We start from the raw sequence: 24,634 nt of genomic DNA, 5'->3' as shown, positions 1-24,634 counted from the left end.
GACACTCTGGTCAGCATTTGCAATGATAGGCTAGTCACTGATTTGTATGTGAATCCCACAGACAGAAACACTTTATTACGCTTCGAGAGTCACCACCCTAGACCCATGATCAGGTCACTTCCATTTAGCCAATTGCTCAGAGTCAAGAAAATTGTGCAAGATCCCACTTCAGTAGACATTAGGCTGCAAGAAATAGGGTCCAAATTCCGGACACGTGGATACCCAAAAAAACTGATCCAAGAACATCTAGGCAGAATTAAGCCCCTTACCAAAGAGGCCATTAGGGAGGGATTAAGGTGATACCACACGCTCTAAAGCCCGTATTCCCTTTGTGTCAGAGTTTAGCACCAATAGTGATAACATTTCAGCTATTTTAAAAAAGCATTGGAAAATACTGACAAGCAATTTTGAGAATGTTGAAGAATTCAAATCTTTGCCTTTATGTTCATACCGGAGAAGTCGAAATCTGGGTGACAGACTGGTTAAGTCTGATATAGGCTCATCTAGGGAAACCTGCGAGACCTACTTTGGATCCACCCGCAAGGGGTGTTTCCCATGCTATAATTGTGTAAATTGTAATCTGATGTTACGGGGCGATTCATTTGTTCACCCGGTTTCTGGTCAAATGATTAAAATCAAACAATATCTAACATGTGACTCGTCCCATGTTATTTATTTGTTGACTTGCCCTTGTCATCTTCTTTATATAGGTGAAACTACTTGGGACGTAAAAACCCGACTCAATCAACACAGGTATTCCATTAGGAAACAAAAAATGGATCTTCCCGTATCAAAACATTTCACTGAGGCTAAACATTCTTAAAGGGATTTACGGTTTAGAATTTTGGAACAGATACCTCTTCTGAGACGAGGTGGTGACAGGACCAAATTATTGAAGAGAAGAGAACTTTTTTGGATTTATACGTTAGGGACTCTGAAGCCACAGGGTCTAAATGTAGAATTCAGGGTCATTTAGTCACCAGTTATGTATGTGTTCTTCACTTGTATCCTCTGTAGGGAAAACAACATGTGCTATATGTTTAACTGTCTCCCCTTTTTTTGTAGGACAATAATTTTGACTCTATTGTCAGGAATGGTCACGTTTGGTGAAGACTGGAGGAACTATGCAGGCGATCCATTTATATATGTTATAAAATAATCAATTTTGTTGGGATACCACTTTATTGGAATTCATGAATGGTGACAATCCCTGTCTGTGACTCGATGCCTCTCTAGCCCCCAATGGGACTTGAGTGACACTGACTCCTGACGGGTTGGTTTGTCCATTAGTTATACACTATATTATATTATATTATGTAATGCTCCGATGCAGTCTATCCGTGACTCCCCCCACTCAGGGAGGGAATCGGGATTACATCACTGTGATACCCTGATCCCCATCCCTAGTGCGGTGGGATTTTGACATGGAGCGGACATGCTGACAGGTCTGGACAGGGAGGTGTATGCGGTCTGTCACTCCGTGATGCCCCCCTGATACAGACATTCCGGCACGGAGACTGGTGGTTACCCGCCGATCTTCCGTTTGTGGATCAGCTTTTGTCTGCTGAAAACTGCGGAGCTTTGGACACTTTGAGTGTGTCTTTGTAATTCTGTATAGGGAACTTACCGTCCTGTATGGGCATGAGCATGCGCCCTGCTAGAAAGTTAGATAGCAGCCATCTTTATTGTGGTTCCCATATTCTCCTATATCACTACGTGTCTCGCGAGAGCACATGGAGCGGCGCATGCGCAGACCGCCCTTCCGGACGCCAGCAGACTCCACTATGTCTCCATGACTCAACGTGACCCATCCAAAGTTTTTTAAGGTTTTAATCAACTTGTGATTGTTATACACTGTGCACACTTTATACATTGATTGGTAATCATGTATGTTTGTTGATTTTTCCACTGTACGGATCACGTTATGCACTTTATATGACGATGTTCACTATCAATTTAGATATAATCATGATGATAGATGAATTGTACTTTTAATATTGCTATATTCTTGATGCACTTGCACTTTATTGTTTAATCATTGATTTGTGATTATGAAATTGTTTGCACTATTTATGTATGCCACTATGCACATGTTACTCAGCTAGACAAAGGCTCCAATGAGAGAGCTGAAACGTTACTGCTAGATGGGTGAATAAAGCATCCACTTTTTTTCACTAATTTGGAGTGCTGCCTTTTTTCTTCTATATGTACCGTATATATACACACACAGTGGATATAAAAAGTCTACACACCCCTGTTAAAATGTCAGGTTTCTGTGCTGTAAAAAAAATGAGACAAAGATAAATCATTTCAGAACCTTTTCCACCTTTTAACCTATAAACTGTACAGCTCTGGCTGGGCCATTCCAAAACTTTAATCTTCTTCTGGTGAAGCCATTCCTTTGTTGATTTGGATGTTGCTTTGGGTCGTTGTCATGCTGAAAGATGAAGTTCCTCTTCATGTTCAGCTTTCTAGCAGAAGCCTGGAGGTTTTGTGCCAATATTGACTGCTATTTGGAACTGTTCATAATTCCCTCTAGCTTAACTAAGGCCCCAGTTCCAGCTGAAGAAAAACAGCCCCAAAGCATGATGCTGCCACCACCATGCTTCACTGTGGGTATGGTGTTCTTTTGGTCATGTGCAGTGTTGTTTTTGCGCCAAACATTTTTTTTGCAATTATGGCCAAAAAGTTCAACCTTGGTTTCATCAGACCATAACACCATTCCCCACATACCTTTGGGAGACGTCAGATCTGTTTTTGCAAAATGTAGCCTGGCTTGGATGTTTTTCTTCATAAGAAAAGGCTTTCGTCTTGCCACTCTTTTCCATAGCCCAGACATATGAAGAATACGGGAGATTGTTGTCACATTTACCACACAGCCAGTACTTGCCAGATATTCCTGCAGCTCCTTTAATGTTGCTGTAGGCCTCTTGGTAGCCTCCCAGACCAGTTTTCTTCTCTTCTTTTCATCAATTTTGAAGGGACGTATAGTTCTTGGTAATGTCACTGTTGTGCCATATTTTCTCCACTTGTTGATGACTGTCCTCACTGTGTTCCATGGTATATTTAATGCCTTGGAAATTCTTTTGCACCCTTCTCCTGACTGATACCTTTTAAGGGTCCATTCACACATCCGTTTGTGTTTTGCGGACCCGCAAAACACGGAAATCGGCAATGTGCGTTCCGCATTTTGCAGACCGCACATCGCCAGCTATTGCGGACAAGAATATGACATGTTCTATTTTTTCGGGATCGGAATTGCAGACCCGGAAGTGCGGGTCTGCAATTCCGGATCCGGGCCGCAAAATTCTGAACGGAATTGCGGATGTGTGAATGAAGCCTAACAATGAGATCCCTCTGATGCTTTGGAAGCTCTCTGTGGACCATGGCTTTTGCTGTGGGAAAAATTTCAGGAAAGACCAACTAGAGCAGCCGAACTTTATTTGGGGTTAATCAGAGGCACTTTAAATGATGGCAGGTGTATGCTGACTCCTATTTAACATGGTTTTGGATGTGATTGCTTAATTCTGAACACAGCTACATCCCCAGTTATAAGAGGGTGTGCACACTTATGAAACTACATTATTTTAGTTTATTTTTTTTCTTCCCTCCCCCCTTCCTTCCCATCACAGAAACCTGACATTTTAACAGGGGTGTGTAGACTTTTTATATCCTGTGTATATACACACATACACACACAAACAAGTATAAGACATGTTCTAACTTTTGTGAAACGGACACAGATGCGGAAAATATAGAACATGTCTTTTTCTTGTTCACAGCGTGTGGACCCATTGACATCAATGGTTCCGCAACAAAATGCGACTTGCTAATGAACTGCATTCACATTTTATGGATCCGTAGTTTGAGGACCACAAAACGCACACCGCAAGTAAATTTTTTTCTGTGCTGAAAAAAAGACCTCCAATTTGCTCTGTAGGATGAACCAATGGCGGTTTAGTATTTCCCTAATTTTGTGATGTGCTGAGTCGTAGCGAGTTATAAAGTTGTATTTATATTTATTATCATCACCTGTTCGTGGTGTTGTAGACGGGTTTTTACTTTTAGATCGTTTGTCCGTTGCTTGCTTCTACATTCGGGCCACCCCCTTGTGCTTTATCTGATGTCTCTGCGTTCCAGCCTGCAACACACAGAACTCCGCCCCTCCCTGCCTTGCCGAGTGTCCCGCCCCATGGTGCGTCCCACACTGCATCTTCAAACGGCCCTGCCTCCGGCCGTCATCTGTTCCTCGGCTCCTCCTGCACATGCGTTCCACTTGTGGAACGCATGGCACACTTCGGTCCGAGACTCCGCCCCCTAGCCGGGAGCGATCCAAGCCTGATGGAGCAATTCAGGCTAAAGAACACAGACTAACGCCCCTATCATCTCCCCTCGGCATATCCCAATACATGCCAAAGCACTATATATATATATATATATATATATATATATATATATATATCTCTCATATATTCTGGATGATTAAAAGAGCCCAGGGGACCGGAAGTGACGTTCCTCCCACTTCTGGTCCCCGCCAGATTTGATCCCTGATTGATTAATGAAGACACCTATATATACTTGGCACCATGCACTTTGTTATGTGTTTTAATTCACACTGCTCTTGAGAAAGGGGAAGATACCCCGAAACGCGTTGAGATTTTATTTATTCATGCAATAAAGAACTCTCCAATTTGGAACCTTGATTACCATTCTTTGGGACGTGGAGGAAAGTTCATACTATCTGACGAGCGATCTCGGCGGGGGTGGAGCAGGTATAGGTGTATTATGCTTATCCTATACCTCCCTCCCTGGTGAAGTAAGTCCCCCTTAGTTTTATCAATCCTTTTTAACACCATCTATCATTTTTAATTATTTTCATATATCGAGACTGTGAAATAGAACCGATAGACAATAATAAACATATACACAGTGATATATGCTACACCATATATCGAGACTGCGAAACAGAACCACCAACCATAATAATATAGACACAGTGACACATGCTCTGTCATATATCGATACTGTGAAGTAGAACCACCCATCAAATCAGCACAGGTGTAACCTCCCATAGATCCACTACATCCTCTGCATCCGCTTCCCTCTACCTTGTCACCCCTGTGCTATTGCCCACCCTCCCCAATACCACCTGCCCCCCCCCCCCCCCCCCCATTTTTTTGGGCAAGTCTCCAGCACTACTTTTCCTATTTTATCTCTGTAATTACCTTGCAGTGCACCGACGTACACTGCTTTAGGGTGCAGCCTCGGTAACCACCTACCAAATCACCACCTACCCTATCCCAAACACTCCGCCACTTTTCAGTAGTCCTCCTGGCGCTCCATATTCCATTCCTCCTTTTTTTCTTTTCCACTGCCCATAATCTTTTTTCTTTTCCTTCTTATACAGACTTTGTACACTGGGAGAGATTTATCAATACTGGTGTAAACAAAAACTGACTTAGTTGTCCATAGCAACTAATCAGATTCCACCTTTCATTTTCTAAGAAGCTCTGAAAAATGAAAGATGTTATTTTTAATAAATCTTCCCCATTATTTTATATAAAAGTTGCATCAGCTGCAGCAAAAACTCTCTGTATAAATAAAGTAGGATCTTCATGCCTCTGTCACCAAGTAATAACCTGAGCAACACGCGCAGAGGTTCTCATCCTGCCTATTCTCTGTGTATTTGCCGGCTTGTGGCCGGATCTCTGCCGATCCCCATTATACTTAATGGGGCCGGGCGGCAACGCTGTAGCTTCTGCCAGTGGCAGAATACAGAGAAATACCAGCCTAAGCCTAATAATAGGTACCACTTCATGGTCTGTACAGATCACTTTTCTGAAGTTATCTCATTATGACAGGCACTATTAGAATGACAGATGGATAGATATTAGATAGATAGATAGATAGATATTAGAAGAAAAATTGCAGAAAAAAATGATAGGTGAGACGTTCCCTTTAAAGGGGTTTTCCGATATCTAAAATATATCTCTCCCCCCAAATGCCCGGGTCCCTTGTATGGATTATACTTACCTGCTCCCCGGCACCCACGTTGCTCCGGATCCCTGCCTGCCACCGCTGCATCTCCGAGCCCCCTTGAGACTGCTCACTGTCGCGGCCTGCTATTAGTTGCACCTCCTGTTTTGATCCAAGCAAATTGGGGGATGCAGCTGTGGCCGTGCAGGAATCCGCAGCGACGCGGGTGCCTGGAAGCAGGTAAGTGTAATCCATACAAGGGACCAGGGCATTGGGGGGGGGGGGGGGAGATATTGGATAACCCCTTTAGCCCTTTCGATACCAGCGCCGTACATGTACGGTGCTGAAGGGATGGGTAAACATGGCGCCCGCTCACGCATACAGCGGGCACCATGGCCGGCGCTTCTCTCCTGTTTCAAACAGCAGAGACCCACGGCTAATGACCACATGAGCTACAGTGCCATAAAAAAGTTTAAAAAAACTGTTAGATCCCCCCTTTCCATATAATAAAAAAAATTATATAAACATCATGGGCATCACCGCGTCCAAAAACGACCGTTCTATTAAAATATAAAAATATTTTTCCAATATGGCGGAACCGAAAAAGGGTCAAATGGTCGATTTGCCATTTTTTTTCATCGCTTCTCTTATTGAAAAAAAATGTAATAAAATGTGATCAAAAAGTCTCACACACTCCAAAATGGTATCAATAAAAACTCAAAATAGTCCCACAAAAAATAAGCCTCCACACAGCTCAGTAGATAAAACTATAAAAAAAAAGTTATGGTGGTAAGAATTTGGTGATGTGAAGAATATACAGGTTCTTCTCAAAAAATTAGCATATTGTGATAAAGTTCATTATTTTCTGTAATGTACTGATAAACATTAGACTTTCATATATTTTAGATTCATTAGACACAACTGAAGTAGTTCAAGCCTTTTCTTGTTTTAATATTGATGATTTTGGCATACAGCTCATGAAAACCCAAAATTCCTATCTCAAAAAATTAGCATATCATGAAAAGGTTCTCTAAACGAGCTATTAACCTAATCATCTGAATCAACTAATTAACTCTAAACACCTGCAAAAGATTCCTGAGGCTTTTAAAAACTCCCAGCCTGGTTCATTACTCAAAACCGCAAACATGGGTAAGACTGACGACCTGACTGCTGTCCAGAAGGCCATCGTTGACACCCTCAAGCGGGTAAGACACAGAAAGAAATTTCTGAATGAATAGGCTGTTCCCAGAGTGCTGTATCAAGGCACCTCAGTGGGAAGTCTGTGGGAAGGAAAAAGTGTGGCAGAAAAAGCTGCACAACGAGAAGAGGTGACCGGACCCTGAGGAAGATTGTGGAGAAGGACCGATTCCAGACCTTGGGGGACCTGCGGAAGCAGTGGACTGAGTCTGGAGTAGAAACATCCAGAGCCACCGTGTACAGGCGTGTGCAGGAAATGGGCTACAGGTGCCGCATTCCCCAGGTCAAGCCACTTTTGAACCAGAAACAGCGGCAGAAGCGCCTGACCTGGGCTACAGAGAAGCAGCACTGGACTGTTGCTCAGTGGTCCAAAGTACTTTTTTCGGATGAAAGCAAATTTTGCATGTCATTCGGAAATCAAGGTGCCAGAGTCTGGAGGAAGACTGGGGAGAGGGAAATGCCAAAATGCCTGAAGTCCAGTGTCAAGTACCCACAGTCAGTGATGGTCTGGGGTGCCATGTCAGCTCCTGGTGTTTGTCCACTGTGTTTTATCAAGGGCAGGGTCAATGCAGCTAGCTATCAGGAGATTTTGGAGCACTTCATGCTTCCATCTGCTGAAAAGCTTTATGGAGATGAAGATTTCATTTTTCAGCACGACCTGGCACCTGCTCACGGTGCCAAAACCACTGGTAAATGGTTTACTGACCATGGTATTACTGTGCTCAATTGGCCTGCCAACTCTCCTGACCTGAACCCCATAGTGAATCTGTGGGATATTGGGAAGAGAAAGTTGAGAGACGCAAGACCCAACACTCTGGATGAGCTTAAGGCCGCTATCGAAGCATCCTGGGCCTCCATAACACCTCAGCAGTGCCACAGGCTGATTGCCTCCATGCCACGCCGCATTGAAGCAGTCATTTCTGCAAAAGGATTCCCGACCAAGTATTGAGTGCATAACTGAACTTAATTATTTGAAAGTTGACTTTTTTTGTATTAAAAACACTTTTCTTTTATTGGTCGGATGAAATATGCTAATTTTTTGAGATAGGAATTTTGGGTTTTCATGAGCTGTATGCCAAAATCATCAATATCATCAATATTAAAACAAGAAAAGGCTTGAACTACTTCAGTTGTGTGTAATGAATCTATATATATGAAAGTCTAATGTTTATCAGTACATTACACAAAATAATGAACTTTATCACAATATGCTAATTTTTTGAGAAGAACCTGTATAAAAAAAATAATAATAAAAAAAAAATTATTTATAAGTTTTCATTTATTTTTTGACTATTTAGACATAAACATATGTTTGATCTTTGTAATCATACTGACCCAGAGAATGAAGGGCACAGATCAGTTTTGCCACAAAAGGAACGCTGTAGGAACAAAATCCGTAAAATGGCGGAGGAATTGCTTTTTTTTTTTCATTCCGCCCCATTTGGAATGTTTTTCCCCGTTTCCCACTACAATGTAAGCCATATTAAATGGTGGCATTAGAAAGTACAACCTGTCCTGCCCAAGGAAGATGAGGAAGAAAAATGAAAACGAAATCCTAAGGGTTAAGTACAGCTACTGTTATGTAACAGAAGAACTCCACTTCTGGCATAAAAGATGGATTACAGGCCCATTGTTTAGGCACATATGCATAATCCATCCTCTATTATGGAAATATCCCAACATTTTTTAGGTTGCAGTCCACATGTAACAGGTTAGATTGAGCCACTGTGAAATTTTCTAATAATATATGTATTGTTTTAAAATGAAATGGCTGAATTGGGGGGATGGCCTGATTAGCCCCTTTTACCTGTGAATGATATGACTTGACCCCAGTGACACTAGTGCACAATAGGATCAGTAGCTGCCAACAGCTTATGGACTAATGAGCCCAATTGTAGTTTCTGTAAAAGAAGAAATACAGATATTAATAAATGAAATGTGTCCTAATAAATTGGAGGCTCCAACTTACATTGTGCAAGTGTGAAAATGTGACTTCAGTAGAAAATTGCGTAGATGTAAAATCATGGCCTCTTTATATTTATTTGCGGTTATCTGGTTCTATACAATTAACATCCCATTGTTAGGACAGGCATCAGTATTGGATGGGAACTTAGACCAGCTGTTTGAAGGAGCCTGTCATAACCTTCTTTATCATGCCCAGTCCAAGTGCAAACAGTGCTACGCTTTTCACGAGTGGACCACTCTCTTCCTAAGACACAGGAATAGAGTGGTTCACTTTCCAAACGCATAGCAGTGCACTTTATTTTTTTTAATATTTTTAAAAAAATTAGTCAACCCCAGGAGCGCTCTGAAGTCTCCCATTTGCCTACATTTTATCCCATGGTAAAGAATGAAGAGGATGTGGCGCTTCTCAAAATAGTTAATCAGCTGTGTTGACAAGAGTTGAACCCCCACAAGTCTAATACTGATCAATACTGTAGTACTGGAAAATCCCTTTAAGTGGTTCTTGATGGTAATAATGAAAATGTTATGTGTTAAAAAATTATTCGGGTGAAAGACTACAATTTTCTTCCAATGTCTCCTGGAGGCATACATAAGCCAATTTAATGAGTGCTCTTCTATAGTCTAGCTTGTAAAAATTTTCTTTTTTTTTTTCTGAAGCACTTCATACCTATGTGTACTAATCATTCCTTTTTTTCCACTGTCAGCTTTATAATGACTTGAATGCATGTTATGAAACAGCAAAGTCCAGTGAGACTCAACTGCGGCAAAGTAATATTGCTCTTACTGAGCTGCTACATCAAAAGGAACAGAATATTAGTCAACTGCAAGTGAAACTGCAAGAGGCCTTCAATGCATTACCCAAGTCACCTCAAGAACCTCAGGTACAGCATTAGGAACTGTAATGTGTTTTATATTTTATGAGTGGTTCACCAGACCAGCAATATTATAAGATACGCATTCAGTCTTTCCAATAGCGGGTATTGACTTTTTCTTTTAACCTCTTGACTGTGCAAACAGCACACCCGTTACAGAATAGTCTGTACAGTGACTGTAAAGTCCATTAGCTGTTCATTTCTTAATGGCTGTCACATTGTTCTGAATGGCATTTTAAGTTTTACTCTCCCTTTCTCTACTGCATTTATCTTCAAGTCCCAGAAGAATTCAACAGAGAGACACATGTTGGAATAATAGAAAAGCATGTTTAGCATCTCAAAAATAATATTAAAACAGGAAATTATGAGCATTCATAATTGTTTTAGCGGTTGTTCAGAAGCTTTTTTTCTACACATACAGTAAACAGAAAAAAAGCTTTTTGATTTGGATAATTTACCGTATTTTTCACTCCATAACACACCTTCATTAGACTCCCAAATCAAACCACCAATCTTCATCTGACCACCAATCTTCATCAGAACTCAAATCAGATGCCCATTCCTCATTAGACTTCAGATCAGACCCCCAAATCTGGACCCCATTGATTGCTAGACCATAGACACCCGTTAATTATTAGACCTCAGATCAGACCCCCCCAAATTTCAAAAAAATTTCACGTTACACCCAGAAAGTTTTAATGGGATTTTATTTGATAGACCAACACAATGTAGCAAGTATGTGTGAAGTTAAAAGAAAATTATACATGGTTTTCAAAACTTAAAGTAAAAAATCTGGAAAGTGTGGCATGCATTTGTATTCAGCCCCCTCTCTCCCCCCTGTAGTCAATTATTTGTAAGACCACCTTTCTACAATAACAGCTGTAGGCTTTTTGGGGTACTTTATGTCTCTACCAGATTTGCACTTTTAGAGGCTGAAATTTTTTCATAAATATGCTTTGATCTAAACCATTCCATTGTAGTTGTGGCTGTACATTTAGGTCCGTTGTCCTGTTTGAAGGTGAACCTCCACCCCAGTCTAAAGTATTTTGCAGCCTCTACCAGGTTTTCCTCCAGGATTGCCATGTATTTAACTCCAGCTATCTTCCCATCAACTCTGACCAGCTTCCCTGTCCCTGCTGAAGAAAAGCATCCCCATAAAGGCCAGATTTGTCGTGTACACAACTAATAGTTGTCCTGTGGACAGATTCTCTCACCTGAGTAGTGGATCTCTGCAGCTCTTCCAGAGTGACCATGGGCCATGGCTGCTTTTCTAATTAGTTCTCTCCTTGCCTGAGCTGTCAGTTTAGGTGGGCGGCCATGTCTTGGTAGGTTTGCAGTTGTGCCATACTCTTTCCATTTTTGGATGATGAATTGAATAGTGCTCCGTGAGATGTTCAGATCTTGGGATATTTTTTTTGTAACCTAACCCTGCTTTACACTTCTCCACAACTTTATCCCTGACATGTCTGGTGTGTTCCTTGATTTTCATGATGCTGTTTGATCGCTAATGTTCTCTAACAAACCTCTGAGGGCTTCACAAAACAGCTGCAGTTATACGGAGAATAGATTACACACAGGTGGACTCTATTTACTAATTAGGTGACTTCTGAAGACAATTGGTCACACTGGATTTTATTTAGGGGTATCAGAGTACAGGGGGCTGAATACAAATGCACGCTTTTCAGATGTTTATTTTTAAAAAGTTTGAAAAACCATGTATCATTTTCTTTTCACTTCACATATACTTGCTTTTTGTCTTGGTCTGTCTCATAAAATCCTAATAAAATACATTTAGATTTTATGGGTGTAATGTGAAAAAATGGTGAAAAGTTCAAGGGGTATGTATCCTTTTTTAAGGCACTGTATACAGTTGTACAAACAGTGTCAGTTGTCAATGTATTCATGCATTTCCAGGAACAGCAAGAGAGGAATTGCACAACACAGCATTCTAAGTAAGGCTACTTTCACACTTGCGCTAGCCGAGTCTGGCAGGCTGTTTCAGCAGGGAAACAGGCTGCCGTATCCATCCTAACGCTAGCCCATGTGTGTCGCCGGAAGTCCTCTTTGGCCCCATTCACTACGACTAAACTATGGTGTTTATGGGTTTTCTCAGACAAACTGTAAAAAAACACCTTACAAAGTTGTGGACAACTGGGACCCTATAATCCACATGCAGCCCTGGCAGAAGGCGGAGCTGAGCAGATGGGATTGTGGGAAAAGACAATATTAACTTGTAGTTTATTCATTTAACCCCTTCCGGACGCAGCGATTTTCCGTTTTTGCAGTCTCATTTTTTGCTCCCTGAATTCCCGGAGCCATAACTTTTTTTTTTTTTTTTTTTTTTTTTTTCCCTTTCACATAGCCATATGAGGACTTGTTTTTGGCAGTACAAATTGTATTTTCTAATGGCACCATTTAATATTGCATATAATGTAGTGGGAAGCTGGAAAAAAAATTCAAATGGGGTGGAATTGGAAAAAAAAATGCTATTCCGCCACAGTTTTATGGATTTTATTTTGACCGTGTTCTTTATGCAGTAAAACTGACTTGTACACTTCATTCTTCATGTCAGTACGATTATGGCAATACCCCATATGTATAGTTTTTCTTTTTAATCCTGCAAAAAAATTAAAAAAAATTGAATAAATTAATTTTGTCTTTTCATTGCCATATTCTAACCCCCATAATTTTTTTTTATAGTTATGCCTATGGAGATGTGTGGGGGGCTAATTTTTTGTGGGATGATTTGTAGTTTGTGTTAATTCCATTTTGGGGTGTGTATGACTTTTTTATTACTTTTGACTACTTTTTTTTGGGGAGGTAAAGTGATGAAAAAAAGGCTAATCGGCCGGTCATTTTTACTTTTTTTTTTTTTTTTCGTTCCGCCATTCACAGTATGGCAGTGGTTCTTAACCTTGTTCGAGGTACTGAACCCCACCAGTTTCATATGCGCATTCACCGAACCCTTCTTAATTGGAAAAATTAAATATGATTTTTTCAAATTCAAAACATAGTATATATTTATACATAGGTGCACAAAGTGAATAAAACCATTAAGAACAAAGAACAAAACCATTAAAACATGATTTTCACACAAAAATAAAAACATAATAATGAATATTTACTGCAAATCAGTGTGACTTCTGCTGTTGTCTTTCAGAGACCAGGTCAGAAATGCGCGGCTTTACCTTGGCAAGTGCCACTCTCATGTCATTTTCGCAACAAAGTCTGTTCCTTTTCTTCGTTTTTATGTCCAGCATCCTTGAAAAGCATTGCTCGCAAAGATATGTTGTAACAAACGGTATGAAAAACTCCAGAGCTTTCTTAGCAATAACAGGGTACGTTACCATTTGTTGACACCAAAACGTTGAGAGCGTTGTTGTTCTGAAGAGTTGCTGTTGAACCTGGCTCTGCTGAAGTTCAATGATTTCATCGAGGTATTCATCATTGACATCTGTTGTCTCAACACTAAATGTGAACGGCTGTCTCACCCATGCTGGATATGACTCTCTTGTAGGGAAGTATTCATCAAGAGACGTTGCAAGCTCATCTAAGTGCGTGGCAATTGCTTGCTTCAGTTCCGTGGGTACAGAAATGTCTCCGATTCCAGATACATCTTCGATCTTACTTACACAGTCGTCTAGCAGGGGAAAGTTTGCGAAGTTATCGTTCTCTATTCGTCGTTTCCATAACGGTAGCTTTTTTTGAAAAGCCTTCAGCTTTTCTTCCGCTTCGATGATGTTGACTCCACCGCCCTGCATCTGTTTATTGAGATGATTTAGAGCTGCAAAGATATCAGTCATGTACGCTAAAATGAGAATGAACTCAGAATCTTTGAAGCAATCTGCATGACAATGTTGGTGCTCTTGCAAAAACAGGGCTAATTCCACACGCACGGCAAAATTACGATTCAACACCTGTCCCCGGGATAACCACCGAACGTTGGAATGGTACAGAAGTACCTCAAATTCAGATCCCATTTCTTTACACAGCTCCCTGAAGATGCGGTGCCTCAGAGCACTATTTCGCACATATTTCACACATTCCACTACAATTTTTAATACTTCTGCCAGTTTTGGAGGCAAGGTTTTTGTTGCCAATGCATGCCTATGCAGAATACAATGCGTAACAATGATGTGTGGTGCATCGGCTTTCACTAGCGCACCAAAACCAGACTTTCTTCCCAGCATGGCTGGAGCTCCATCCGAACAAACTGCAGAAACCATATCCCACGAAAGATTGTTGTCTTTGAAGAAGTCATCCACAAGTTTCTTCACATCGGCTGCCTCAGTTGTTGTTGTAAGAGGCTTACAAAATAAAAACTCTTCCTTTATCACGTCGTCTTTCACATAGCGCACGAATACTGCAAGCTGGCTTAGATTGGAGACGTCTGTGGTCTCGTCGAGTTGAAGGCTGAATTTTGCCGGGCTTGAAATCAGATCTGCAACTATTTGAGCCAAGATGTCTTTGCTCATGTCCTCTATTCTGTCGCTGATGGTGTCATTTGAAAGAAGAATTTGGGATAACTTAACTTCAGCCGCTTTTCCCAGCATGATATTCGCCATCTTCAACACAGCTGTTTTTGAGTGGTTCACCAATGGTGTGGGGTTTGCCCTGCTTTGCGATCAGGTAAGCAACTTCGTACGATGCTATGAGGATCGGTTTGTTGATGGGTACAAAGCCGAGAACAGGCAGACTAGCCTTTTCATCGAATCTGGCTCGCCTCACCTTGAATTCAGCGAGCGTTGTGTTCTTGTATTTTCCATCTCCATGCAGCTTAAGGAAGTGTTCTCTTAGTTTTGCCGGTGCTAGACTAGAATTGCTCAACTTGGCATTGCAAATCATACAGTTAGGACCCTGACTCCCATCACGTTCCGTTATACATGTGAATCCATATTGTACATATTCGTCCGACCACTTTCTTTTTTTGCTCGACATAGTTAGTATGAAGGGATAGGCCAAGCGATGTTGCGTGATCACCTGCAACCAATGATGGACAAGCGGGGCGAGTCGGGTGTGTGTCTTGACCTCCAGGGCCGGACTGGGGATACAAAGCAGCCCTGGAAAAAAAATCTATGTCAGCCCCATAAGTCACTGCGCCTAATATACTACTGCCCCCCCCTCTCCACTATCTAATACACTGCTGAACACCCTCCCACCCCCCTAATACACTGCTTATCCCCTCCCACCCCCTAATAAACTGCTGACCCCCCTCCCAACCTCCTAATACACTACTGACCCCCAGCCACCCCAATACACTGCTGACCCACCAGTCCCTCAATACACTGCTGACCCCCTCCCAAAACAATCCCAGCCCCCCTAATACAATGATGACCCCCTTCCCAGCCCCCCTAATTCACTGCTGACCCCCCTCCTAGCCACCCCAATACACTGCTGACCCCCATCCTTGCCACCCCAATACACTGCTGACCCCCACCCTCCCAGCCCCCCCAATACACTGCTGGCCCCTCCAATACAATGCTGACCCCTTAAATACAATACACAATAGGTCCTCCAAGCCCCTTTACTCTTACCTGTAGTACAACAGGTCAGCTTAGCTCAGTGATGCCGGTGTCTGTGTGCAGGAGGGACAGGATGCCGCCGCCGCCACCATGCTGTGCAGTCACTAGATCCGCCGCCGCGCAGCCGCCGGATGTGACGTCATGTCGTCATATGCCGCTCACATCCGGCGGCTGGCGGAAGCAAAATCATTGCGCTCGCTCGGCTCTTCTGATCATGAGCCGCAGCGGGCGCAAAAGGAGTCTGAGTAACAGGAAATAAATATTTTCCTGTCTTGTGGCAGCCACCTATCAAAGCGGCCCCCCAGGGCCGGCGGCCGAACCCGCGAGACTGACTCACCGAACCCCTGGGGTTCGATCGAACCTAGGTTAAGAACCACTGCAGTATGGCATATGTATTTTATTTTTTGTTTATATATATATATATATATAATATATATATATATATATATATATATATATATATATATATATATTGTAATAGTTGGGTGTTTTTTGTACGTGGTGATGGCCATAATGTTGATTTTTTTATATATCTTTTTAAGTATTTTGATTTGGGGGGGAAAGGGGAGTGATTTGAATGTGTGTGTGTATATATATATATATATATATATATATATAATACAATTTTTATTTTATTTTTTACTTCCCCAAGTGGTCCACAACATGCAATCATTCTCCATTATCCTATACAGAAATCGCTATATTACAATTCAGTGCTACCACCTGCTGGCCTAAATTGTAATATGCAAGTAATGAGCCTGGAAGGCCTAGTACAGGCTCAGGCTTATTACACCTGCTCGTTGCTGAATTGTCGGCGGTGAGCCGGCAAACAGTGAAGGGAAGCCTGTGTCAGACCCCTGCCGATCTGATATTGATGATCTATCCTGAGGATTCGTCATCAGTATTCAAATCCCAGAAAACCCCTTTAATGCCAAAATAGTATTTCTATTGGAGTGCCGGAAATAGCCAAACAGTGGGGACATAGAGATGTAGCAGAGCTAAAATTGACTCTGATAACATGTCAGTGTTATATTGTGCCATCGTGTGACATTGAAATGCATTGAAAGAGTTAACCTTTTTGTGCCATTTTATTTTTACTTAACGCGTTAAACATCAAGTTTAGCTCGCTTGCATCTGTATCCTAGTGATGTGCCCCCAGTGTATGAGATGTGCCAACACCTTTAAATTTTCCTGTAAGAGGCTGCAGGTTCTTAACATGCAAGACTAAGAGGCTCATTTGCATATATTAAAAGTACAATTTTCTCAGAAATAAAGCTACAGACTGCTAGTTTCTGTTGACCCGTGCACATGTTGCAGATCAGCCTGTTTTACCACAATGTTTCTGGTGAAAGAAGCCCTTTAATGCACTTCATCCTGTTTGAAGGTCTACCATAGTTTCCCTTTAATTAAAAAATCATCATTTAAAGGCTATGAATACCTTTGTAAACAATTTCTTGACTTACATATAGCTATAGTTTTTTTTTAATCAAAGGTGTTATCAGTCCTTGGTGTTCACATTCCCTGCCCCTCTGAACATAAAAAAAGACCACTCACCTGTTTGGGGTCCCACCAGTGGTCTGTTCCCCGCTGCTTCCAATCCCCGCAGGACCACAAAGCGGCTTGGCCAATCACAGGCCTCAGCAGTCACAGTAACTTGAACCCTACGGCACAGCAGGACCATGAAGCAGCTTGGCCAATCGCAGTCCTCAGCAGTCACAGTAGCTTGAAACCCTACGGCACAGCTGGACCATGGATCGGCTTGGACAATCACAGGCCTCAGCAGTCACAGTAGCTTAAACCCTATGGCACAGAAGGACCACGGAACGGCTTGGCCAATCACAGGCCTCAGCAGTCTCATTAGCTTGAACCCTACGGAACAGCAGGACCACGGAGCGGCTTGGCCAATCACTGGCCTCAGCAGTCACAGTAGCTTGAACCCTACGTCACAGCAGGACCACGGAACGGCTTGGTCAATCACAGGCCTCAGCAGTCAGAGTAGCTTGAACGCTACGTCACAGCAGGACCACGGAGCGGCTTGGCCAATCATAGGCCTCAGCAGTCACAGTAGCTTGAAACCCTACGGCACAGCTGGACCATGGATCGGCTTGGTCAATCACAGGCCTCAGCAGTCACAGTAGCTTGAAACCCTACGGCACAGCTGGACCATGGATCGGCTTGGTCAATCACAGGCCTCAGCAGTCACAGTAGCTTGAAACCCTACGGCACAGCAGGACCATGGATCGGCTTGGTCAATCACAGGCCTCAGCAGTCACAGTAGCTTGAAACCCTACGGCACAGCTGGACCATGGATGCAAAATTTAGATAAAAACTATTTTGTTTTAGCCAAAATACATTTAAATCTGTAATAAACAAGGCTCTGAAGGCGTCTATAGCCTTTTACTGAATTACAGTGTTGGTTAGTGATCACATCAATAAAATCACAGCAGCTCTTTCCTCTCCAGCTTCCTGATAGCAGTTTGTATAATGGCCACCTGTTAAAATACAGTCTAGTGTAAAGTCATTGAATGGGAATTACTTAACCACTGGAGGATTTAGTTTATGTATTTGTTTTCCTCTGACATTGCTTGTGAACCTCTATTTGGAAATGTTTTACAATGGCAGTGCCAGAGTAAACCGTTGATTTGGGATTAGAGGGAGAACGGGGAGTGAGACTTTCTTCATAATGTACAAATACAGCTGTACTCCAACTTTTGCTTCTGCAAATCACAGAACCCAAGAGCTCTGCAAAGAATGTCAGCAAGGATTACCTCGCTGTCTTCAAGTGTTCTGTATTACAAGATGTTATTAGCAGATTTAGCGGTATATTGTTGTCCACGAATCATGTGCAGACCAACAGAACTTTCCAACACATTTTCAACCCTTATTTTCTGTTTAAAGGCACTGAGTTATGTGGCCTGAGAAAGCCTAAAACAAAACATTCCAACAACTTATTCCCTATCCACAGTGTATGTTTGGCAAGGGTCCGACCACTGGGGGCCTACTGATCACTAGAATGGAGGTTGGTGTTCACCCGTTTGAATAGAGTGGCATACATACACGCTGCCGCTCCATTCAGTTCTATTGGGCTGCCAGAGATAGATGAACACTTATACTCCGGTATCTCTGGCAGTCCCATAAAGTTGAATGGTGCGGTGGCAAGTATGTGTGTCCGCTACTACATTCCAGCAGGACACTGTGGACCACCCTTTCTAGTTATCTACAGAGGCGGTAAGACCCCCAGTAATCAGACACTCATCCCCTATCCTTTGGATAGGAGATAAGTTGCTGTAATGGTACAACCCCTTTAATTTTCTTTTAAGAAGAATTATTCGCCTTATGCTTTTGTGTTGTGGTTGTTTATGGTGTGGACTTTCGCATTACAAAGTCACGACCCGAGGGTGTCATGGCTTGAAACAAATTAGCACAAGGCAAATAAATGTTTGACCTGTGTTAAGCTACCATATTTTTCAGACTCGGACGCACCTTAGGATTTGGAGGAGGAAAGTAAGGAAAAAAATCTATATTTACTATCAGACCCCCATTCTTCTTCGGACCCCAAAATCAGACCCCCAAGCTCCATCTGCCTCAGATCGGACCCTCATCTGCCTCCTCAGATCGGACCCTCTTCTGCCTCCTCAGATCGGACCCTCATCTGCCTCCTCAGATCGGACCCTCATCTGCCTCCTCAGATCGGACCCTCATCTGCCTCCTCAGATCGGACCCTCATCTGCCTCCTCAGATCGGACCCTCATCTGCCTCCTCAGATCGGACCCTCGCCTGCCTCCTCAGATCGAACCCTCCCTATCAGCCTCATATCAGACCCCACATAAGCCGCAAGATGGGTAATCAATATCAGCATAGCAGGGAGTCCAACTACTGGCACACCCACTGATTGGCTGTTTGAGGTGTTGCGAGCACTGCTTCCACTTCATAATTACCTGTCTTTTTCAGCAGCAGTGCAGGGTAATAACTGCTTACAATGCGCTACCACTACAAAAGAGACAACACATGGGTAAACGTTTGAAGAGGAAAGAGTGCTCGCGAAAGCTCCACGACCATTTCAAAAAGCTGGTCAACGAGGGTGTCAGAACCCTGCTGATCTTATATTGATGACCTATCCTTAATATTTTCAATATTAAGCCACTGCACAACCCCTTTAATAATAAAAAAAAAATGTCCAAAAGTAAGGTTTTGAGACAAAAGAACTTATACTCTGAGTTTTTTTCCCACTGTCTTAAGGCTCATGCACATGGCCGTGGTGCCTGTATTGCGGACTTCAATGGATCTGCAATCTGCTAGATACAAAGCAGTGCAGTGCGGAGGCATGGATCCGAAGCACTTCTGTAGGATTTTGGTCCGTGCCTCTGCACCGCAACAAAATAGAACATGTTCTATTTTTTGTGGTGCAGAACATATCTTGCGGATCACAGACCCATTCAAGTGAATAGGTCCACATCCATAAGCGGTGTGCACTTGGCCAGTACCTATTGCAGCACTGGGCGCACACACTCATGTGCATGAGCCCTTATCTGCATGTTTGGTCCAAGGAATTTTCCCCTTTATTGATCTGGTCATTGAGCTTTCTGACTGATAGGCAGCAGGTGGTTTTGGTGTAAGATCTTACATCATTGCCGCTAAGGTCCAACATAGAGGTACCCCTGTGATTTCTGAACCCCACACTGTTTCCTTTCTATATGTAAGAGTATTTCGCTTCTCATAAAGATAATAGTCGAAGTTTAATATTCTAAATGTGCCAGAATTGTGGCTTAAATTGCACTAAAGAACTGTCTTACATGATTTGAACCACACTGTTTTAGACATTTTCAGTGCCTTCCTTGACAAAGTAGTGCAAATTACAAAAAATCTGTATGGTTTAGCAGGAAAGGGCATCACAGGTTTTGTTTTCTACAGAATCCATGCCGGATATGATTTATTGTTTCTGGATAGAGTACTGTAGCATGCCACCTTGTTCACACAATCAATGAGCAATGACGGAAAACAACTAAAACATGTTCCAACGGAGCATAATTATCAAAAAGAAGTAGTTTTATTTTTATGAATATACAATTGTCCTATTTTTTTTATTTTATTTTGCATATATGTGACTCATCTACTTTATCAATTTAACATAATATACCAAGTAATTTAGACTGCATTTTTCAGTGTACGCTCTGTAGTTTAGAACTAAAACCAGTCTAGTAATCCTATTTCTCGTGCATGGCATTGGGGGACACAGCACCATGGGTATATGTCCAACTACCACTAGGAGGCGACACTAGACATAAAAAGTGTTGGCTCCTCCCCGTTGGGCTATACCCTCTCCACAGACACTAGGCAGCTCAGTTTTGTTCTAGTGTCCGTAGGAGGCAGACCTGACCTGCTTTTTTGTGCAGGTCATCCTGCTACTTTTTTATTTTATTTTTTCTTTTAATCATTTTTTCTTTCTCTGCAGGTTTCGGCCTGCGGCAGGGGTGGCTCCATCGTGTTCCACTTTAGTTGCCCCCCTGCGGGCGCCTACTCAGGTACCTGGCAGCCACCCAGTCCCCAAATCTGCTTCCGCAGTGGAATTCCGGTAGTCCCACGGTTCCCGTGTTGAGTCCGCCGAGGGGGTGGTTACTGCTGCGCCTGAAGACGTCTGAGGGTGAGTATTTTAGTTTAGGGTCTCCCTCCCTCCCGGGCCTGGGTGCGTTCCCTCCTCTCCCCCCTTCCCCCATATTTGATACAGCTCCATTGCTGTGTGGGACACTGCCTTGCCTCTGTTAAGTGCCTTACCTCTGATACAGCAGGTTGTAGGTTCAGGCCCCAACAGTCACTTTTAACTCTCTGCTGTATCCTGGCCCCAGAAGCCCCCTGGCCTTCCGTTTTTCTCTCTCTGGGGGTCGCTTCTTCTGTTCTCCCCCCCACCTGGCCCCCGTTCGTCGCGGCTTCTCTGGGGCACTATCGCGGCCGTTTTTCGGGCCACGCTCCACTAATTTAGTCCCCGGCTTTTCGGGCCTACTAGGCCACAACTTTCCCGCCCACTTTCTGACCTTCCCGGGCTTACTCTGTCACCTCCCCTCCGTGGGGGGAGCCTGGGAGGGGCCTCTCCTGCATGCCAGTCCAGCCCCAGGTTCCTTCTCTCTCTCTGAGGGGCGTTTCTTCATCCGGCTGTCGGCTCCTGCACTCTCCGGTCGCCATCTTCTGCTCTCCTGATTGGGGTGCGCTGCACAGCTCCTGGGGTCTGGTAGGCAGCCTCTGGCTGAATTTCTCCACAGGCTCTTTTCCTTCCCTCCCCTCTCTATTGCTGCATTCTCCTGCAGCCCTTCCACTGCTCTATAGCTGCTGCAGCACCTCTTGGGGGACGTGACATCCGGGGTCAGATAGAACAGCCGTGCTGCTCTATGGGGCCTCCTCTCCCAGCCTCCCAATCGGATCGCCACGTATGTTACGTGCGTCCGTTGTCTTCAGAGGTTTCCACGTGGTCGCCTTGTCCCCCCTCCCACCCTTTTGTGTGTAGGTTCCCCCTGAGTGGGCTCCCTCCATGTCGTTCCATGGGAACCTTGCCTGACTCGCCCAATCCCTGGCGGAGTCACTGGAGCGCTACCTACAAATTGCGGTCTCCTTCCCCCCCCCCTGAGCCACGCTCAGATACAGGGTCACGCAAGGAGTAGCCCATGGACCAACCTCGGGTGGTCTCAACTAGCTTCCACCCCTCCTCAGCATCCTCGGGTCCCCCAGGACAGGCCGGAGGCTGGTGACGAAGCCTTCTCTGTCAGTTGCCTCTGGGGACACCTCTGCACCGATTCCCTCGGAACAGAGCATCAGGCGGTCTTCCACCGTGCAGAATCCCTCTGCGTGGTCAAGTCAAACGTGCATGGTGGTACCTACCCTACCCAGGTTTGGTGCCCCTCTTGTGGACTTTCGGATGGCGCTCTCCTGCCTGCACAGGTAATTATCGCACAGGTAAGGCAGCCGTCACCGTGCTTAGCAACTGGGACACCTACGCGGTGTCTCTGGTATGTACGCCCTCGTAGGCTGTGCACGACAGACCTTCCTGGTTCCCCTATCCAGGGGCTATGTTCTAGGCAAGCTGATAATTCAGGCAAACGCCACTTGTAGGGTTGGCTCCCCTTCTCGGCCTCTAAAGGTTCCTTTGTAGTGCCTGTACCAGAGAATACAGGCCGGCTTCTATGCCGTGGCGATTACATCTGTCTGTTTTCAGCTGCCTTGTTACTTTCGTAGGTAGAGTTCCTGCTGACTGGTTAGATGTTCCATGCGGCACTATTTCCCCCTACCGGGCGAAATACACAGGCCGCCTTCAATTGCCGTAGCAATTGCACCTGTCTGTTTCCAGCCACCTTGCTCCCTTCATGGGTAGAGTCCCTACACCATCTCCTGATGCTGTATCCAATATCCCTGGCGGGCTCTATTGTGTTCCGTGCGGCACTATTTCTCCCTTCCCGGCGAGATTTAGAGGCCACTCTCAATTGCTGTGCAATTGCCTCTGTTTGGTTCTAGTGGGCACCAGGCTGCCTCCTCGTGCCCCTCATTTTTATTTAACTTCTCTATCCAGGAGCTGTTGCCGTTGCTCCTGTCTGGCCTTATGGTGTACCTTGCGGCACTATTTCTCCCTTACTGGACGAGATATTGAGGCCACTTTGTAGTGCCGTTGCCACTGCAACCTCATCTAGTGTGCAACAAACAGCCATCTTACTCCCTTCTTAGGTGAGTTCCTGCACCGCCTCTGATGCTGCAGCCGTTACACCTGTCGGGCTCTATGGTGTGACATGTGGCCCTGTTTCCCTCTTTTAGGTGAAATAGAGGGCATTCTTCAGTTGCCATTGCACTTACCTAGTTGTAGGGTTGTTGCGGGTATCGAAATTTCGATACCCAATCGATACTTTTGTCCCGGTTTCGATACGATACCGGGATTTCCGTTTTTTCGATACTGGGCTGCGCTTCTGCGCAGTCTAGTATCTCTGAACATGAGCGCGCTGCTATCGGCGCGCTCATGTTCTCTCTCAGCAGCACGGGGAGAAGGAAGCTGTCCTCCCTCCCCCTGTGCTGCTGCCGCTGCCACCAATGAGAAGAGAGGGGCGGAGGAGGGGCGGCAATGAGAAGAGAGGGGGTGGAGGAGGGGCGGCAATGAGAAGAGAGGGGGTGGAGGAGGGGCGGCAATGAGAAGAGAGGGGCGGAGGAGGGGCGGGCGCACTGCGCCACCAATGATAGGATTACTATCGGAGCGATGGGAGGAGACATCAGCTTCACTAGTGGGCGTTCCTTTTCCCTGCGCTGCGATTGGACAGCGCTACAGCCAGGGAGAAGGAACGCCCACTAGTGAAGCTGATGTCTCCTCCCATCGCTCCGATAGTAATCAGCAGCATGTGGAGCAGGAGAGGAGACAGTAATGGGGCACTGGCTAGGGTTGCCACCCGTCCGGGATTGACCCGGACAGTCCGGGTTTGCAATCCTGTGCCCGGGTACAAGCCTTTCTTAGACCCGGACACAGGATTATTCTATTCTATTCATTGAAACTGCAGACAGTCAGTGTGGAGTCCGTCCGATCGCATATTTAAGCTGCTGCTGTCTGAGTGCACTGCACTGTCACTGATGATCAGCTGAGCGGAGCGCTCCCTCCCCCAGTCCCCCTCCTCCTCCAGTCTACAATCACTACAGTGATGCGGCTGCCAGGCAGGCAGCGCAGCCGCAGCAGCTCACTCACTGTTTAGTAGTCTCCAGTCTCCTCGCTCCTCCTCTGCCTCTCAGTCCCTCCCTCCTTCTCTCTGATAAGGAACTAAGTCAAGTCCACAGGAAGTGACATCAGAGAGAGAGGCAGGGAGGGAGATTTGAAATCATTCTTCCAGCAGCTCCAGGCTCCAGCAGCCTGCCCAACTAGTGCCCAGCCCAGACTGTGCCCGCTGTGCCCTGCTAGTTTTTCAACATGACCAAGACTGAGTCTGACTGTGACACTAGGTAATCACTTACTTTACTTCTAAAAAGGTATAAATATAAAACATTTGAAGCATGTTTGTAACAGTGTTTAAACAGCCTCAGGTTTCTGAATCTGTCAATCAGAAAAAACATTTATGTTATGTAGCTGATTGACATTAGCGATGGGCTGAT

At 44.3% G+C, this 24,634-nt stretch overlaps 1 protein-coding gene across 1 annotated transcript in view; it reads left to right on the top strand.

Moving 5' to 3' along the window:
• The window catches only part of CNTLN (centlein), a 353,786-nt gene that overhangs the window by 122,086 nt on the left and 207,066 nt on the right, over positions 1–24,634 (top strand). The window contains exon 9 of the mRNA XM_040417242.1: positions 9,843–10,019. Within this exon, the coding sequence (XP_040273176.1) occupies positions 9,843–10,019 (177 nt within the window). The remainder of the gene's footprint in view (positions 1–9,842; positions 10,020–24,634) is intronic.

Source organism: Bufo bufo, chromosome 2, assembly GCF_905171765.1.
Source record: "Bufo bufo chromosome 2, aBufBuf1.1, whole genome shotgun sequence".
Lineage (NCBI taxonomy): Eukaryota > Metazoa > Chordata > Amphibia > Anura > Bufonidae > Bufo > Bufo bufo.
This window is presented reverse-complemented; position numbering and strand designations above follow the sequence as displayed.